At 39.4% G+C, this 21,052-nt stretch overlaps 1 protein-coding gene across 12 annotated transcripts in view; it reads right to left on the bottom strand.

The window, feature by feature from the left end:
• ctnnd2b (catenin (cadherin-associated protein), delta 2b) overlaps positions 1-21,052 on the bottom strand; it is a 219,618-nt gene that overhangs the window by 131,875 nt on the left and 66,691 nt on the right. For 10 of the 12 annotated variants that reach the window (XM_061732810.1, XM_061732812.1, XM_061732813.1 and 7 more), the window contains exon 3: positions 2,672-2,784. In XM_061732810.1, coding sequence (XP_061588794.1) covers positions 2,672-2,784 — 113 coding nt within the window. Of the gene's footprint in view, positions 1-2,671; positions 2,785-7,288; positions 7,360-7,681; positions 7,793-21,052 lie in introns of those variants that run through there. The other 2 variants (XM_061732818.1, XM_061732819.1) reach the window with 2 other exon arrangements.

Genomic DNA, 21,052 nt, shown 5'->3' with positions numbered 1-21,052 from the left:
AGGTGATGGATTGTGCACCTGCTTGTGTGGGAGAGGGGGTGAGAGAGAGATGGCAGACGGGGGCTTTAATCACGTTACACTGTCCTGAGAAGCCAGCTAAGTGTATTAGCACTATTGAGGAGTGCTGTTTTCACATCGGGGCTTGTATGAAATGTGTAGTGTGTTTTCTTTGGGGCTCAGAGCTGAGATGGGACTCAGACTCAAACTCAATCAGCAGGAAATAATATGACAGGTCCTTCACATAGTGTGCAATTTTCAGAAAAAGTGATACAGATGCAAATCGTTTCATCATTTGATTTTCTCAGCATGAATTTCAGTTGTTAAGGGCTAAAGCAGGATCCGTTCTCCGTCTCATCAAAATGTAAAATTCAGTCAAACTAATAATGCTTTCAGCACCATTTTGAAAGACATATCTCTTTTCCTCTGGGTTTGAATGGTTTAAATTAGAACTTGTATTGCAGGATATTTATTTGTCACTTCAATATTATCACTGACCAACATGACCACCGTTGATTTTGATCAGTTTTACACAGTCTTCCTGAAAATCAGATGCCAATTTGGCATTTGCTTTGTTTCAAGTTTTAGATCCATGTCTCCCAGTGAGGTTTGGACAGCGCTCCTACTGGCGACCCCATGCTTTTATCATGCTTTCCCTGCAGATGATTTAGCTGTACTTGACTAAATGAAATCCCTCTCTGACCTTGTCACTTCCTCATTGCTAGTCTACATACCATATTTAATTTGAGTGGCAACAACGATAACAGCTACTGCATGTGCTTATATTATGTTGGTAATTGTTGAACATAATTCACACTGAAGTTAAATGAGTTTGTTGAACAGTCGTCACAATGTTAGACAGATGCTATAAGTTTCATATCGGTGAAGTTCTCTGGCCACAAATCTAGACAACTAGTCTGTATGGCCAGAAGAATTGTATGATTAAGAGAGTATTTCAGAAAGGTACAATTTCACATGTTCATAATAAATATGGTTTATTACATGTGTGTGTGTATATATATAATAAACCATAATAACCATATAATGTTTTCACTTGAAGTAATCAGAGAATCATCACCAGGTAAGCTTTGATTAGCAAATAAATTTGAAATTTGGAAAAAAATAAGTTAGCAGCTCAATCCAAACTCGTTATTTAGCTCTGTTTTGGGAAACAGCATAAAATAAACTTCACCCTTTTAGAATACCTGGAATCGGTATTAAATGTACCCCAGACACATAAATTGTTGGGTTTTTTTTTTACATGAACTCCGTGCAAGTTCAGGCTGTCTCTATGTAGCCGAAGGTCCAAATGTCTGAGCTCTGGTCGCTGTAGTTACTGTGCTCTGTATGTTACCTGGCATCTACCTGACTTATCTGATTGGAAAGTAACCCTCTAAAATTCAACTTGCTTTGATAGCATTTGCTATCTTTCTGCTGTAAGCCTCTGGTTTTACAGCTTGCCGTTTACAATTTAATCTGGTTCCAAGCATCAAAACCTGCAAACAAATAAACAAAGCCTATGCTGGCTGCTATCTCTTGAACAACAAAGTTGAAAAGTATAATGGTGTGAAGGCTGCCGGTTTGACTCCAGGCTGGGGTTTTTCTGAGTGTGAGGTCTGCTTGTTTCCCCTGCTCTGTCAGGAAAACCAACTCATCTCATTAAATCAGTGTGTGGACTGTGCGGCTATGCTGCGGCGACCATCCATCATAGGCGGGAACTAGCCAAAACTAGTCAAAAGTTTAGTCAAAATATAACCTGGCAGCATGATGAGGACATTCGTTGGCAAGCCAGAAACACAAAGCAAAACTAGCACTAGTTTTATGTTTTACGTGACTTTCAGCTCATTTTTATGTTTCTTGAAGGTTTTTTGACAGTAGGTACTAATTTATGACCATCAAATAACAATAATATCACTTCCTACGCAGCTCTGCCTCTGCCTGAAACATCTTTCTGTACTTTTTAAGTAATTATTTAACGAGATTTGATAAAATCGCTTAAAACATATAGTTTTGATCCATTAACATTTTTGCATGAACCCTTGTTTGGAGTCGTTCCTTTTGTCCTGCTATCAGCAGAAGTGTATTTAATTTAAAAAGCCCTCCTGAGTTGGAGCTTTTTTGTGAAGTGATTGACGATATACAATGAGGCGCCGGCAGGACATTAATACAGGGGAGATCAAGGCAATCTGCGGGACTGAATTAAATGCTGCCGATGTGCTAGTGTGGACGTTGTTAAAAGATGCTGAGTACAACTCACGGTCTGCAGAATGTATATAATGTTTAACAGTGACAGGCACAAGGAGTTTATCCACCCTCCAAATATCAGTAACTGTCACCAGGCAAATACAGTTTTAAACACTGACACTTGAAGCGATGGAGCACATTACAACTGTGCCAAAGCAGACAAAAGCAATAAATGTTGCAGGAGTGTGTGGCTACATGAGACTGAACCAGATTTGATGCCTTACTTACACGAATGTAGAAACACTGCTTGATGAGCTCAAAAGCACAAATCAGTCCGATTTTGAACTGTGATTTCCTGCACGCGTCAAGGAGTCTAACCCTAAAGTGACCAGCCGAAAAGTCGGTCACCTGCAAGAGCACAGCTGACAGACACAGGTAACATGTACAGAAGAGGTTTTGACAGGTGTTACAAACACACACACAAACACACCTGATGCTAGTCATGCTTCCAGTCTCAGAGCCGAGCTTGCATCTCTCCAGCTGACTGGCAACAATCTGTCGTTCGGCTTCCAGCTCCCTGGTCAGACGTTCAAACTGCAACTCCTGGAGAGAGGGAAGAGAGAATGTGTCAAAACAGGCTGTCAATTTCTTTACCGTCACATTTACAGTCATCCCGCACATTATTTCTGCCTCAGTTGCCTCTGACCCATTTGGAGGTGTTGTGAAATAGGCTTTGCCGGCTGGGGTGGGAAAACAGGCCAGACGTCGCTGTGTCTGCTGGTTTGAGTCTGCCAGATAGTCACCGGGATACGGACGTGTTGCAAAACTGCTAAACCAAACCCAAGCAGCCACAAACAACACAATGGTTGTTCTGACACTGGGACGACCGTGGGACACGTGGATATTTGGAGGGACTTGTGACTTCCAGGTATTTTATTGATCGTGACAGATTTGATTAAAAAAAACAAAAAAACACAACACTTCTACAAGGTGACTGATTGTTGGCCAGTGTGTTTTATGTTTCTACCACAAACAAAATTGAGAAAGTAAGAAATGTGAATAACTGGTAAAGAAGAAAGTTAATTTGATATGAATGTCATGATTTTGGTTTTTAGTTCCTGTTTTATTTTGAAACCTGTGTCTTTGTGTTTCAGTTACGTCTTTACTCCCCCTTTTCCCATTTGCCCTGATGGTCTGCACCTGTGACTACGTTTACATGCAGTCAAAATTCGGGTTATTGCTAATATTCCGGTTACTGAGACATTGGGAATATTCCGTTTAAATGGTAATTAATCATTCGGGATATCTGGATCAAACCAGCGACGTGTGGAGAACATCATGACCCAATTCCCGTCATTTCCGCTTCTTCTTCCTGTATCCAAATTCAAAACAAATGCTGCTTCGCGCAACTTTTCGCTCACTTTCTTGTAAATCTCGCTATCCCGGTACTTTCTACAGTCTACAAATGCCAAAATGTTCATATCCTTCATTACATTTATGAAGTGATTAATCTCCTCCTCACTCCAAAAGTGTGGCGTGTTCTTGCGTTTCTCCGTGTTTATAAGAACGTCCTGGACTCAAAAGACCAGGATTCCTTGCGAACAGAGCATTTGCAGAAAACAAATTCCTGTTCCGTTTGATGGGGATATCCCGTTAGGCGTTTACATGACCAAATATTCGGGTTTAAAAGGAGTAACCCAGGGGTCATATTCGGGTTTTTAAAAAACCTGAATATGAGCAAATTCGGGTTATTCAAAGGGGTTATTGGTGTTTACATGGCCGTGCAAAACCAGGTTATTGCTAATATTCAGGTTTTAAAAGGGTTATTGACTGCATGTAAACGCAGTCTGTGTCTCATCAAGCCTTCTTTGTATATCTGGTCTTGTCTTTTGTTCCCTGCTGGTCCGTACGGTTTCCTCCCTCCATGTGCCATGTCAGGTTTTTGTAGTTTTGGTTATGTTTAAGCTCAGGTTTAGTTGTATCCTGCTCAGCAGCGCTTTTGATTTTTATCAAATAAAATACGTTTTTGGAAGTCCTCCCTCCTGGTCTCCTGCATCCAGGTCCGATCCTCCACTTTCGTGACAATGATGAAACTAAAATAATATTTAACTGGGATGATAAAAGTCAAGGACTTTTGTGTGAAAGAAGATTGACCTGATTCTTTTAGATTCCCATTTAATGAGTTCCCCAGATAAGATGGTGACAACGTGGTGTAATTCAAAAGAGCTTCAGTCAAGTTTCAGCTGAACAAAAACAGCCAAGAAACACAATGGAAATAATTAGGTTTCGTGTCTGGCTCAGAACAAAAAGACTGGAGTGGTGTCCAACCTGCAGCTCATCATAGTAGGATAACAGCCGTTAGTGCTGCATGTATCATTTGATTTGCAAATTATGGAGAAATCTACGAGGTAAATTTCCAAAAACAGGAAACAATGGTTCTTTTAAATCACATCCATGTGTCCTTTGACAAAAATCTGTTTCCTTGAGCTGTGCTTGCAGGAAACACATTGTTTTAATGCTTAATTTACGTGTGATGAATAACCACTAATTAAGGGATGCAAATACAGACAAACATATGATTATACTGTACTATTTGCACCTGTCGCTGAAGATCACTTTAGCTGAGTGAACATAATTGACTATTTTTGTGCCGATTTAAAAACGAAATTGGCTTGTGGAGTAATTTAAATCAAAGGGAAAATTGGCTGTGCTTTTTTTTTTTTTTTAGAACACTGCTTGCTTTCAAAAGGTATGGTTCATTTCATTTCTACTATGGTTTTCATAGTAGTTCTTGTGGTTTACAAAATAAAAAATGAAAGGTGACGTGATTACAATACATTGCACCAAACTGAAAATGCATTCAATTATTCTTTGTAAGATAGTATCTGAATAAAGATGAAGGACTGTGAAGGAGATCTGAGTTCACCTAACAACAAAGAAAGTCATGAAAAGGTTGACATGAGGAGCCATATGTTATAAAGGCTATGCATAAAACATTTCCAGAAAAGTTGGGAAACTTTCTAAAATGCAACAGAGACTAAACTCACTGCAGATTTGACAAATGTTTAATTATACATCAACAAAATAGTAAGAAACAGATGAGAAAACAGAAAAAGAAGACGGGTTATGAAGAATATATCCTGTTCTGGATTATTCTGCAATCAGCAAATTAATCGGTGACAGATGAGGCCGCCGGGGTTGGTTAAAAAGTTAAAAAACCTCTTTTACTTTGAAAGGATTCAGGAAGTCAAGAAACGTTAGTGCATTAAAGCCAAGGCTGGAGCCATCTGCTGAGCATGTGTGGCCCTTTAAAGGGAAAGACCAACAGTTTGTGAATTTGCTCATATTGTTGTTAATTGTTTATTGGATGGATCCCCATTAGCTGCCGCCTTGGCAACCACTAATCTTCCTGGGGTCCATAAAGTACATAAAATATTACTAATATTACATATTATCATATGCTGTCAATCCCACGGTTTGATAAGAGATACCACCATTCTTCTCCTCATCGCACGTCCAATAACCCCCACTAGCTTAGCATAGTCACGGGGAGTGGTTTGCTACACCCACACAGTTGCTACAGTGATAAAAAAAAAAAAAACTCCAAAACGATCTTCATCACATGTGACTTGCTGATTTACCTTGTGCAGAAATAACTGCGTAAAATGACAACACTGTGTTAAAGAAGATACATGGAGATATAGGGAGCTATGTTTTGGCAAATGCACTATGACTATGACTGATTGCAAACGCCATATTTACACCACAAAGCTTGAACATTTTGGGAATGATCTTATTTGCCATAAACCCCAGAGCTTGATAAGAGGGACTTTGTTAGAGAGGCAAGTGGATTGAATGTTATCCTCCCATCCAACTCTGGGGTTGATGGAAAATAATTGTAAAATTCTGTCGTATGCTTTGAGCCCTCGGGCAGCAGGACAAACCCCCATGTCTGCATGATCAATATATCTGCATGAGCTCATAAATACTGCTTTTTTAATTTTACACAAGAGTAAATACCTGACTCTTCAACTTGGACAGTTGATGTTCATTTATGTGGTAGTTAAGTCTCACTGTTTTGGCGGTTGTAAGGTAAAAGCATCCAGATGACAGAATCATTGTGTGTAAAAAGGTTCTTGGTAAAGCCAATGTCAAAAACAATCAAATAAAATAGAAAAATGCTGCTCAAGAAATAAAAATGAAGGATCTATGCTTCTGTTTACATGCAGTGCTTACACCACCTTTTTTTTTTTTTTTGTCTGGCTAGGACTACAAATAGAGCGCTAGTCCAGGAAGCTTAAATGTTGCTACTGCCTGAGGCAACTCCGGGCTTCCCGCCATATTAATATAATTTAATTATAATGACTCATTAATGCAATAAGTTCACAAATTAAATTGCAAGTTTCACTGTAATTACGCACCATCTTGCCCTCATCACTTTTAACTGTGCATATATGTTGGTGCTCATGCAGGCGTGTAGAAGTCTGCCATGCATGTGTGCATGTGCCTGAACACATCGGCTTCACACAGACACATGAAAACATGTGCTTGCATTCTGTCCTGCATATGTGAGGATGCACCACGGTTAATATGACAAACAAGGGAAATATAGACTCTCTTGACAAAAGACAGATTTCTTTTTTCAAACTTTGGAACAGAGATAAGTGCTTTGCACAAGTGCAAAATGTCACATGTAGTGTGAAGTAAAGGATTAGAGGTAACGTCTGATTCCAGTAGCCTGGAGTTGTGGAGCAGATCATTGATTTTAACATGCAAAGTGTGTGCACAATATGAGAGCAACGTGTAGACTCTCCTTCCTTTACATGGACGTGTCTATGCTGCATTGAAAATGAAAATGCAGCTACTGAATTAGTCAAAACTTGTGCAGAGGGAATTGTTTTCACTAAACTGAGATGATAATAAGTGATATCCGAATTTGCTCACAGAGACACTTGAAAGTTACTTTTTATTCTTACATCTCAAACACAGTTGCATGCATGGAATAAATAGCACGCTTTTCCCCATCAGACATGACTTTTGAAGCAGCTAAATCTACCTCAACTCCATAATCAGCTGATGTAAAGACCAAGAAAAAAAGAAAACCTACTTTGAAGTAGGATCCCTGAAGCAGATGAAGGATGCCATTTTTTTCCCTCTATATTTTGTCTATTTTGTTGATCTGAAAGTAAATATGGAAAGACTGAGAGGCTCACTAGCTATCTTCATGCTGAGCCGTGAGAATTCAGATGTAAGCCCTCTTAAAAACAGAAGAACAAAAGCGATTTGCCCCCCCCTTCTTACCCCCTGCCCCTCCGATCTCTGCTCCCTCCGATTCAGAGCTGACAGGCAGACACCTGTTACTGCAGAAAGAGAGCCGAGACTATGATGGAATTCATTCGACGAAAAGAAAGTGCCGGCAAGGCCAAAATAAACAAACAAGTAAGTAAACAGAAACAGTAATAAATCCAAAGAGAGAAATAAAAGCTGGTAGGACATGTACCTTCACGTGGACCATACTTCACAAAAAAAAATAAAAAAATTCATACGGTATTCCACTTTTCTTTGCTCTCCTCTGGTCAAAACCCAACAGCAAATGCTCCCTCGTTCTTGTCCAAACACTCGTCTGTCCTGGGTCAGGACAAAGCAAGCAACAGAGAGACAGAAAGAGAGACATAGAGAGTGAGAGACAGAGAGACCACAAGTGTCACTTGAGCTGACTGCAGCCTCACCTCCCTCCCCCCTTTTTGTCTCTATGTCTGTGTCTCTTTCTTTCTCCTTCCTCAGGGCCCATGGACTACACACACACACACACACACACACACACACACACACACACACACACACACACACACACTTACTTGATGTTCACTGAGGCACAAAGGTCCCCATGGCAACGGTGCATTCAGAAGCCCCGTGGCATTATTTATGCAACGTTGCATCACAATGGGCCCTCCCACCGGCCGATCCTGCCAAAGAAGCCCGCTGCTCACCAATCACTCTCCGCCTCTCACTCTACCTCCTTCTCTCTCTTTTTCTTTCTGACCAGACCATCTGCACCCCCTTCCTACCACCTACTCCCCTCCTTCTCCACCCCCCCCCCGGTCCTCATCCACAATCACTGAAAGCAAGGAGAGATTTCAAAAGGACGCAGGGGAGGCAGAACGGACTAAGGATGGATATAGAGCGGGACGGATGGAGGCCTATACAGACGCTTAAAGCTGCACTCGTGCCGACACACACAAACATACACGGCATTCTTCCGCTGGTAAACTACAAACAAAGTTGAAAACAAAACAAAAACTTACTAGATCAATTTAGTTACAGCACAAAAACTCATCTGTGTAGTGGTCAGAAATGCTGGATTAAATTATTTGGATGGATGGATTTCTAAAAGCTGTTTTCTAGTATAAGCATGGATTTTATTCAGTTTGTTGCACATCGGGGAATTATTAAAACATTATGAATGTCATTAAGCTAGAAACCGAACTGAACAAAAAGAAACTAGGACAACAATGACAAAGTTTCTAGGACAGAAAAATAAAAAATGTGCAAAATACATGATTAAGAACTGAATAAACTGCCCATGTATGAGGTTCAAAAAGGATCTTCAGAGACAAAAATTACTCACTTTGTCTACAGTTTGCTCAGTGACCGCAGCAGCCTCACTGACAAACTGTCAGTGGTTGAATGACATGGTTTTGTTTATTCTGTTTGTTTTTTGTTTAAACATTATAAAAATTATAAAAGTGTCTTGATGTAAAAGCCTAGCCTCGCATGGCTACTAAATGTTCTGTCATTGATCCAGGATCAGGTTGACTGGTCCAGTGGGTGCAGCAGAGGCTGATGTGGTATAGTGGAGGAATTTAAACAAATCAGATATTTTTAAATAACATGGAAATAAAAGTAACTTTCTTAATCTGGCCATCCAGCTTTGATTAAAAGACCATGAGTCATCAGCGAGGACGGGCGGGGGAACCAACTGAGTGAGAGAAAAAGTGTCATTTGAGGAGGACGAACCTCACAGAGGGACAGTCATCAGTGCAGCACCGATCAAATCAAACTTTTATGGTCGAGAGGCCGACAGAAGTCATTCCTGTTTGAAAGATACAGGACCCCGAGCTGACAGTTCGCTAAAAGGTGTCCCAAAAGAACCAAAAGTAAACTGAGCTGTTGAAACAGACTGAACCATTCCTGAAAGCACATGTTTACAATACGCTAAACAAAAACTGACCAATGTTGGTCTGATTGAGGCTGGATTGACCAGTTTTCTCAAAGTTGGATAATGTGACTAGAAAAACACTAACATTAGGCCTGTGTTGAAAAGATCGATTCTCTGATTTTAAATCGATTCTCATATTAATTCCTAAAAATCGATTCATATCTCTAAAGATCGATTAAAAAAAAAAAAAAAGTTGTTTTTTTCATCATTACATTACAACTTTTGATACTTTTTTGTTTATGCCCAAAAAAGGAATATTTTGTTGGACACGAGAATAACTGGTGCCATGTTTTTGCCTTTAAATATGTTTAAAGGTATGAAAACATTAAAGTTTTCAGTTATAATTGTATACATTGTCTATATTTCTTTGCTTTATATACTGTCTTGGGGTTACATTTGTATAAATGTTAAAAACCAAATTCTCATAAATGGGGAAAAAATAAAAGCGATTTCGTCCTCTATTTGCTGCCCTGGATCTGTTTGTTAATTCTGACCCACATGATGTTTCTGAAAGCAGTTCTTTCAGCATTCTGGGAGCTGATTGGTCCTTACAGCATCATTAGCTGCCAATATTTGCTGTTGAATCTCAATATAATACTAGTAGTAATATGTTGCATAACTAGACAGTCATATAATTCATGCAAAAAACAGCCGAAAAAACAGTTTTATTAACAGTAACCCAAATCAATACCGGATCGAATCAAAGCGTGATAATCGATTCTGAATCTTAAGAATTGGAATCGAATCAATTATTGATATTTGAATCGATCCCCAGCCCTATGTAACATGTTTAGGTCCAATCATTCCCAACCTGGCCTGGGAGCTCTGCACATGCTACAGTTCTGACACAGATCATTTAAAACAGGGGTCACCAATCCTGGTCCTCGAGGGCCGGTGTCCTGCATGTTTTACATGCTTCGCTGCTTCATTGCACCGTGATAAAAGTGACTGTGTCGTTAACAGAATTGTGCAGACCTTGATGACAAGGTGATGACGATGATTAATTGGAATCAGGTGTGTTAGAGCAGAGAAAACTCTAAAACATGCAGGACACCGGCCCTTGAGGACCAGGATTGGTGACCCCTGATTTAAAAGAAAGAGGACATGGTGAAATTCGGATCCATTTGCTTTCGGACTGATAAAGAGGCAGTTCCAGGTATGTCAGCTGAGAGGGTGAAATATATTTAGTAAAAAAAAAATGAATGTATGAAAATATGCAAAGATGACCAGTTAAAAAAAAAAAAGTTTTTTAAATTGTTCTGATCAGTGTGTTAAAATGCGCATTTAAATGTTAATGCTGTCTCCAGTTGAAATGTTGGAATAAGCAAACCTGGCCGTGCACGGATGTTTCTGGCAAGATAAATGAGACAAACCTCCAAAAGAGAGGGGATCCAATTGCAAGACAAATTCTATATTTAATTTTCTTTCAACACATTTCAAAGTAACATTTAAAAAAAAATGTATCATGGGTATGCTTAACATAAACAAAAACAAGCACATTTATCTCTTACCCAGATACAGTCTGACTCAAGATCAGAACCCATGCTTTCCCAGCAGATGACTGTTACATCCTAATGCACAAAGAAACAGCCTTTTCTTTTTCCTTTTCTCTCGTTTCTACACTTTCTGGCTGACGCTAACCAAGCCAACTATTAAATACCAACAAACAGATTCTGAGCATGCAAATCTTTAGTCTCCAGTCATTTCTTTATTCAAATTTGAACAGGCTCATTTTACACTCCTGACCCGAGTGTGTGCAGCACTGCAGAGGGAGCTCTGACTGAGCAACTCCACTCAGCACAGACGGTTTAGGCAGGGCCTCTGCAGGCCCGGATGACCAGCTGGTCGGCACCAGATTAAATATTTCAGTTGCTGTTGAACTGCATGTTATGATTGATGATAAATGTGTTTGAAACTCACAAGACCAGATATGTGAATTCTTCCATCCAAACTCTCGCTTTATAATCAGACATTGCTTCCATTTATCAGGTAATTAACAGAGAAAAAAATTAATAAATCAAAAAGACTGACCAAAAGTGAAGCTACTAATCTTATTAAATACTTCATTGTGTATGATTTTATGTTCTGTTCTTTGGGTTTTGGTTAGTCTCATCCCTCGTTGTCTTCGTTGATTGTTGCCACCTGTGACTTCTTCTTCCCTTGTCAGTCTGTTTGTCTATTTGCCTTATCAATAAGTTATCAATAAAGTTATTGCTTGCTACTTCTGCATCCTTGTTTGCTGCATTTGAGTCCTCAACGATACCACATTGGGACAGTATCAGAGAACATAATGAAACAGACAAACTTTCAAGCTGCTGAAGCTAATAACTATGAACATTCATTGCTTAAAAATCATAGTCCTTTGCATGTTAATCTTCCGTCAAAGTGATTATTTTAAATCAACTTACAATTGCCATTTATGGACTGTTGAATGGTAACGAGGTATCCGATTTAAATTAAACTACCATGTACAATTAAAATGACTCATCCATGACTCTGACGATTGCTTTGTGAGATGAAAGTCTCAAAACCTCCCTCAAAAAAAGCAATGATCAACTCCAACTATCACATAGTGCAGGACAAAAAGCTCCCTGGTGACATCATGTGTGTTCTATACATGAAAGTATTAATGGTTTGATAAGCAACTTAGAAAAAAGAACAACAATTAATAACGTCCTAATGAGAGCGCTGCAGTCAAGTGCTTGTCAGCTGATTGCATTACTAAAGATTATATCCACCACAGTCTCTAACTGGAGACAGAGGGGGGCGAGACAGTCAGACTATGCGGTCATAGCTTACGGAACCATCTTTGGCTCCAGGAAAAACCATTAAAGATATCACTTAAGTAAAATGAATCACAGTAAGACAGTAGTGGGCTGCATGGAGAATAAAGTAGGATCGTGTGTCCCGTAGCTGGACCTGCATCCCTCTTCCCCACAGAATAAAGTGCTCTAATTGGGGCCCTGGTGTCGGCTTGGCATTTAGATATTTCAGATGGGAAGGCCAGTTGGAGCAGAAAATGTCACAGTGGCCACTGCTATTTGAAGACATTGTTTCGGGAAAAATGATCAGAAAGAGTAAAAGGTTGTCCCTGAAGCAGAGAAAAGCAAGCAAATATGAAAAGGTCCAACGTTATAAAGATAAGGATCATAGCTGCAGGAGGTAGGTGAATATAGATCAAAAACAAGACAACTGTAAAAACAGAGACAATATAGAGTTTAATTTTCTCCGAATACTTAACAAGTGTTCATCCCAAACCAGACATACAGTATTTGACTTGTTTTTTTTAAACTGAATTTACTTCTGAATTTACTTCACTCACGCTGTTCCTCACATCCAAACAGTTCAGATTGCATCAAGATGAAATTATTTATTCACACTGCATGGTAAAATAAGTCTCAAACACACCGGAAGCTCAATGCCTTGACATCAGGTAAACATCCAAAGGCTAAGTTGGTATTCTTGACATTGTTGCTTTAACAACACTGAAATGCCCTACAGTCTTTTCTCATTCAAAAGAAACAGTTTTTCCCTATTAGAGCTTGTTCCTGGTTTCACATGACAGACTCAACAACAACAATAAGACTTGACAGCATCATGAACCTTGGTTCCACAACATATACAACGGGCAGAATAAGAGATAAGATCAAGGAATAATTTATAAAAGATAAGTCATGAAATAAATTAGCATTGCACAAACTGGTGTCAAACTAGTGTTTGGAAGTTTTTACACCTTGCAGTGTGATACTATTGCACATATTGAGTGTTTGTTGTGGAGTCTAAGTGACATCAAGAGTGAAGCCGTTTGCCATTGAAGCTGCTCCACAGTTCTGTCAGGTCACCATGCAGGGGGTGGGACTCACTGTCCTGCATGGATGACACTTTAGCCTGGTCTCTCCTTAGGGCTGGGCGATATGGACCAAAAGTCATATCTCGATATTTTCTAGCTAAATGGCGATACTCGATATATATCGATATTTTTTCTGTGCCATAATTGGGGTTTCCCCCAAAACATTATAGCATAGCATCTCTGTTAGCTTCATTTTTTTCTGAGGCAAACCCTTAAAAAAAAAACAGTCAGTTTTAATACAAAGCCTCGTGCCAAATGTCACACAGGTACCTTTTATTAACAGAGGTCTGCACAATATCAAAATGTATAAAACAAATGAAATAAAAATAAACTGCCTGCATATATAGAATAAAAATGCTTCTTGAATAAAATAAAACAAATATCCCTTTCCTGCATAACAATTAAATTAAAATACAATTAATACAATGTAGACAGCAACAGGCAGACTTTTCTGCTGAGGTTGACAGTTGTGCAAATAACAAAACATTTGTGCAAATCTCAAATAAAACATTCAAGTCAATTTGTCACAAAATAAGCTATATCAAAATCGTAAAAAAAAAAAATTAAAAATAATTTAAATATTTTTTCTTAAATCGATATAAACGGTATTGTCTCGTACCATATCGCGTTTTAAAATATATCGATATATATTAAAATCTCGATATATCGCCCAGCCCTCTCTCTCCTGTCACCCACCTCCCTCACTGAGTTCAGAGGGCAGCCCAGGACAGAGCTGGACTTCCTGATGATCTTATCCAGCTTCTCCCTCTCCCTCTCTGTGATACCACTGTTCCAGCAGACGACCGTACAGAATGGCTGATGCCACTACAGAGTCATAGAAGGTCTTCAGGAGTGCCTCTTTCACTCAAAAAGCTCTACTTCGCCTCAGAAGGTAGAGCCTGCTCTGTCCTTTCCTGTACAGTGCATCAGTGTGGTGAGTCCAGTCTAGTTTGATGTTGAGGTGAACACCCAGGTACTTATAAGAGTCCACTTGCTCAATGTCTGTTCCTTCGATGTTCACTGGTAAGTGGAGGGCAGAGCGGCGTCCGCGAATATCCACCACCATCTCCTCGGTTTTCCCCGCGTTGATCAGGAGGTGGTTTCGCTGACACCAGTCCACAGAGTAGGAAGACAACTTACATGGACAAAGATTAATGTTTTTAAAACTGGAATGTTAGTCACCAAAAATCCATTGGAGTAAGAGAGCACAGTCCATTGCAAGACTCTGTTTTTTAGGTTGTATCTAACACTAAACAAGGAATATGGATTATTAGATTGTGCTTCAGGGGTTGGTCCAAGCCCCCCTTCTGTTCTCAATTTGCATGCTACCTCTTGTGGAAATAATCAGTGTAATGGTAATGTACTTAACCATTTTTACCACGGCCTGATTGTTAACAACTAGATGGTTAAAAATGTCCCTAAAATGAATAATGAGAGGTCATTCTCTTTGGTCACTAAAATACTAAACGAGTAATACTTGACTGTATCCTCAGCATTGTTGTCCCAATCAGTTGCTCAGTCATGTTTTTCCAGATTTAAATAATTACTAAAATTAGGTCACTTCCTTCAGCTGCAGACTTACAAAAAAGCTCTGCAGTTTTATCAAGGACAGCCTTCACTAATGTAATACACTACACTTAAGTCTCAGTGAGGTTTCCCTGAAGCTCCAGCGGCTGGTTCAAAACACTGCGGCTAGACTCATTACCAGGCATATAGAGCAGAAACACATCCCCTCTGTGCTTGCCTTCCTGCACTGTTGTACACCGCTTGTCCCCAAAAGAACGTCACCACCTGGATTTAACTTGCCACATAGGTAAGAGCCTCCCATTGGAATTACTGCATGGATGAGTTTGTTTCAGCTGGCATCAAGTTATCTAACCTGAACTGATGCAGTGAGTAGCTTCTCAGCTGTCAGAGGACAATCTGTGGGTCGTGGAAAATCTGTTTATCTGTTTGAGAAGAGTCCAATTTATTGGCATGCATCAAAGAAATAAAACATCTTAGAAGTTTTCCTGAAACTACTAATACTAGGTTAAGAAATGTCCAACGCATTGATAAAAACGTTGAATAAGAAATGTGGTCAGAAATGTTTTTTGATTGATCGTGATCAGTGTTCACTTAAAAATTTGGTGAAATCAAATCATAAAAAAACAACAGTACTGCTCAGAGCTATGTTTGATAGTGATAGTAAGGGTGTATCCACACGCAAAGGTGAGAGGAGCTCAAGGGTTTAGGACTAAAAAGGTGTGTAGCCTTAAGAAAACCATTTCTCAGTGAGGCTAATCACAAAAAACAGCTTCGATTTACATGGGAGTATAAAGATTGGACTCTAGAGCAGTGTTTCCCAACCCTGGTCCTCGAGCCCCCCCCTGTCCTGCATGTTTTAGATGCTACCCTGCTACCACAGAGTCCAAACCTTAACCCCACTGAGAATCTTTGGGATGTGCTGGAGAATACATTGCACCGAGATCCGATTTTTCAGGAAAAAATGTATGCAACTGTGGACGAAAATAAATGATGTGACATTGCAGGAGCTTATCGGAACAACGCCACGGTGAATGTGTGCCGTAATCAAAGCTAAATGCGCTCCAGCGAAATATCAGTCCGTGACCTTTTTTTTTTTGCACTAAAATCTTACTGTTACTTGTAAACCTGACGTTCCACTAAACACATCACACAAACGTGAGATGCTTTTAAAGCAAGATGATGATACCGAAGAACTTTCCAATTAAGATTCAAAATACGTTTTTTTCTGCAGCTATCTGAGACCTTGTTAAATAAAACACTTAAAGTTTAGATATGAAAGTGGAAAGAAAAATCTGAGAGAAGATTGTCAATAATTCTCCCTTATACTTAATAGTAAACGATCGTTGAATACGAAAGTTTGTTTCTAACTGAAAGAAGGATTGATGATGTGCTCTTCAATAAATGAGCTGCAATCCCAACTCGGCCCAAACTGCTGCATCTTTGCTCATCTTCATTTGCATGTAATCAAATAATCAGTATTGGCTGCTAGACTTACAGTATGCTCATCAAATATCAAGTTTGAAATCTCATCCTGTGCAGTGGAAGCCATCTGCTCATCCGTCAGTAATAAAGCACGCAACAAGTCAACTTTGGACTGCGCACAAACACTCTCTCTCTCACACACACACACACACTCACAGATTAAGTCTGTCAATCCAGTCAGCAACTTTTTCAGTCCGTGGCATGAAACAGAAGAAACCCGACAGATTTTGAGAAACTTTTGCAAAAAGAAAGAGGAAAAAAAACAAGGTGTATATGCCATGGAAATATTTTTTATCTTCAGCTCAGATATATATATATATATATTAGTGTCTGTCCATAAGAATGACAGACAAAATAGGGGTAGGAGGAGTCGTCGTCACTAGCAGAGCAGGCGGGGGGCAGAGGGGGCGGCCGCCCCGGGTCCACTGCTGCGTAGGGGCCCACGGGGGGGGAAAAAAGTGTGCTGAATAAAATAAGGAAAGTTGGACTGTATAACACTTGCGTTCATAAGGATAAAGTTGTTTAAAAAAATAAAAATAAAAGAAATAGTCCCTTCTCCCCATGTGTGTCTGCCTGTCATGCACGGGTTCGTGCGCAGGCACGTTGTCTGTTAACTTTTAGCCAGTTGTCGGATCAGAGCCTTAAAGCAGAAAACTGAAGTTGATTAAAAACTCTCTCCGGGCTGCATGGATGAGGCCAGACTATCAAACCTCACCTTGCTCTCAATCGAGAGGGACATCGCCGTTGATGAGAGCAAAGTGATTGTGACCAAAAAGACGAGTCATTAAGAAATCCAGTGCTGAGGTTGCCAGATCTGACAGGTTCCAGCCCAAATGCAACGTAAAACCCACCGAAATAATGAAAAACCAGCCCGAATCTTACATTCTCTGTTAAAACCATAAATTATTAAGTGCGTAATACATTTGATCTTCACATTACTAAATAGCCCACAAAAATTCAGGCTCCAAACAAAAACTACAATAAAATTGAGTAGATTAAAGCAAATATATTATCAGTGAGTTTATTGTGTAAGTTTCTACTTTTCTCTGCCATAATGGAAACTTTTTTGTTAATAATTTCTCCTAAATATTTAGTAAAAACCAGGAAAAGCAGCCCAGATATATATTTTTCAGCCCAATTGGGCTGAAACCTGCCCAACCTGGCAACACAGTTTTAGAACATCCGCAGGAGATTCTCCTCAAAATGATGAAATAAACTCTTTAATTAATAAAATGAAGACCCTTGGATTGAGATTTAAGACAAATTAAGACATTTAAATGCCTTATTTTAGCAAAAATGGAATTTGAAACTTTTTAAGGATGAGGCTACATGGATGATTGTCATAATGCTGGATATATGGCCTTTCCTATATTGTTTGTTGCTGTTTGACCGCCGTGTCTGATTGTGTTAAATGTCGTCGCACATTGTAGTCTATTGTCGTGTAGGTTGAACACGTGTGTCTGAATTGTGCTACTCGGCTGTATTGAATCTGACATCACTGTATGTGATTTGATTTTTAGCTCCAGGTTGATACTTATATCTTAAAGTCTGCATTAGGCTTTTTTTATTAACAATTATGTTTTAACGGGGATGTTTAGGCCACAAGTGCCCATCTAGAATGCTTTGCCCCCCCAGGGCTGGGACCCGTGCTCCGCCCCTGGCCGTTGTGAAAGTGGTGATCAGAGCTTGAGTCTTCCATGGTAACATAACATTTTCAGTTTCACGCACAAAAAAAAGATAATGGTTTAACTAAAATGCAACAGTTGTTAGTGTGTAATTGGAAACGTGACCACTGTGATGATGGTTGGGACTTCTGCGGTAGTGAGACATTGAATAATGAGAAAAAGCATCAGAGGTGGACTGGTCCGCTGTAACCTGTAATGATTTTTCCAGAAGTAGCACATCATCCAGGTATTTTGGCAACATTACGGTAAAATTGATGTGTAGTACTAGTTAAATATACCTCATAAACTGCCATTGTTTACTCTGCATGATGAAAATTATTGCTCAGGGAAAGCTCTGCATCATAGATTTCCTAAAGCCTTGACAAGAGACATTTCCCCTATTTCTGTAATGATGCTGTGGAGTCTTCAATCAGCTGGAAAAAATCCAATGTACTCTAGAAGACTTTGTGAAATGCAAGGATGAGGAAATGCAGGCAATTCCTCGTCAAACCCTCCTCCCCCCCTGCCATGCTCGGCTCTTCCTTTATCTACATGCCCCTTTGTGCAAAAATTAAAATAAAAAGGACTATCTGATCCACTTTGAAAGCATGTCTTCTGAATATAACTGCTTTGAAAACTTTGAAGAAAACTATATTTGGTAATTTAATGAGTTACCCTATGTTAAACAACCCTTAATTAGTCCTTAATAAACAAATGATGAGAGCAGCAGTATAAGTGGGAAGAAAGCCTGTACTTCATTGCCAGGCTGTTGGGTAAAAACTCAAGAAGAGTGGAAATAATAAACTTCAGACTGATTCTTTTCAAAAAGAAGATACTAATACTAAATTATTTTATTTCATTTCTCCACGTCACACCTCAAATCAAAAGGTGGATTGAGTTGTTTTTCTTCGCTGTTTTGTTGTAACTGTTGCATCAGAGGTCATGTTGGCAGCATAAACTGTAGGAAATAAAGGTTACAACTATTTTGTAATTTTTCTCAAATTCTTAATAAACAGAGTGATAACATGTGGCTGCTTTCTTTAGCAGGAAATACTTTAGGCATAATTTTCTTCTTACAAGCTGGACATTTTAATATCATGTTTGTTTTAAGCAGTGAAAGTAACACAGGGAATATTCACCTATTCACCAAGCTTTTTTTCAAATTCCAATCAAGGGAAGCAAAATGTAGATTTATTTCCCCAAAATATTCCATTTAATATTTTTGAAAATTAAAACTACTCAAGCTACATGAATGATCCCAGATATAGCACATGCATATGTTCTGGTGTGAGACATCAAAGAGCGCTGTTAAAAAAAAAAAAAAAAACACAGCTCCAGTTGTTTAAGGTCAAGATTAGTTAAATTACTAATACAATAATAATTTAGACACTAAAGTCTGAAATCATGCCTCTTGTGACGTCACTGCAAATACACTTGATTTGATTTTGGGCTATTTCTTAAATAATATATCTTCTTTCCTCTTTCACAATTTTCCCCATAAGAAGATAAAACTAACAGACTGCTAATATGTTTCACAGCAGAAATGGATAAAGACTCAAATTAAAGCTTCAAATTAAGAGATACATTTCAGTCAACACAGAGAAGTTATTTCATGTGTAAACATCCCAAAAATGAATGATTGACTTTTTTTTTCTTAGCAACTCAGCAACATTCGTTGTTAGTTAAAAGTAAAAAAGTGAACCCTACTAACACTTAAAACTTACTAAAAGACAACACTTTATATCAAATGTATGTACTGAAATAAAGTCACGACTGGTTTAGTTAATTTTGAAGCAACATTGAGGCACAGAGGTGCTTTAAGCCAAATGTTAAAATCAGCATGCGGCATGTATATGATGACAGTATATCGCTCTAGATTTTACTTCAGGCTGGAGATATTTATATGTATAGATACTTCACTCAAAGTCAAAAAATCCCAACTCATTACAGAAAAAAAGGGCCGAACTTTTGCACTCCTAAGCGGCAGGACTTGCTCGAGGTAAACGCAGGGGACAACAAATACTGGAGTTCCTCCTGCTGAGATACTTCAGTCAAGGCCCGTGTGCTGGATAAATCAAACCTCTGAAAATGTCATCCAGTTACCAGTGACACACTGTACTTTTTCATATTCACACAGGACTTAACAAAAACTTTGTTACAGCCCCTGGGGTCTTCCACTCACGCGACTTCTGCTCTCAAACCATTTCAGGACCCTCCCAGGTTCAATAAACAGACCATAAAGGGCTGAGTATGGTTCTGCGTCACACACATGCAGAGCACACGGCGCACCCGTGACACCGTCACGAACTGTTCAGACTTCTCCGTCTCTCCATTTGGTCGCGGTGCAGTACCCCCCGCGGCCACTAGTTAGCGATCTTTTTCTGAATGGTTTATCCGACTTTTTCCGGTCACAGTAAATCAAAGAAATAAGGACAACTATTGTGCAAAAAACAAAAACAAAAAAAATCACACATAAACGAAGAAAAGAGCCCTGGAAGTTCACTACTGCTTCAAACCGGAAACCGGAAATGCTTCGCTTTCAAACGAACCAATCACAGCCCTCTCGGTCTGCGTGTGGACGGCGTCTCCTCGACGCGTAGTTACAATTTTCGGGAGGTGCACGTCACTGACGGCGCATGTGACGGCGTGTCCTCTGCGTGTACAAAAACCACACGCCGTAGACACGGCGTCGTTTTGACGCAGAAGCATAATTCAGCCTTAAGCCACAACCGTAGAGGTGGCCACATAGTCCTCTCCCATTGGTTGATTGCCAAGGCTGCTAGACTAGGTGTGACCGGGAGACCACGGGTCCAGGCAGAGCTATGCTAGTCCGCCTTTGGCAACATTCTTTTCAGGTGTCACTTTGGCAGCGACACCTGAAATAAGGATGTATGGCAAGGCAAGGCAAATTTATTTATAAAGCACATTTCACATGATGAGCATGGACTCAATGTGCTCAAATGCATAAACAAACAAACCCAATTACAGGTTTACAATAACAGAAACAGACAAAAGTATGACGAGAAAAACAACAATAACAACCATAATTCCATTTTAACAAAAGTGCGATCACCCAGCCAACCATGTAGAGTTTACTCAAACGCCTGTGCAAAAAGGTAAGTTTTTAGT

The sequence above is a fragment of the Cololabis saira genome, chromosome 10 (assembly GCF_033807715.1).
Source record: "Cololabis saira isolate AMF1-May2022 chromosome 10, fColSai1.1, whole genome shotgun sequence".
NCBI classification, from domain to species: Eukaryota; Metazoa; Chordata; class Actinopteri; order Beloniformes; family Belonidae; genus Cololabis; species Cololabis saira.
The sequence above is the reverse complement of the archived record's forward strand: the minus strand, read 5'-3'. Positions and strand labels throughout refer to the sequence as shown.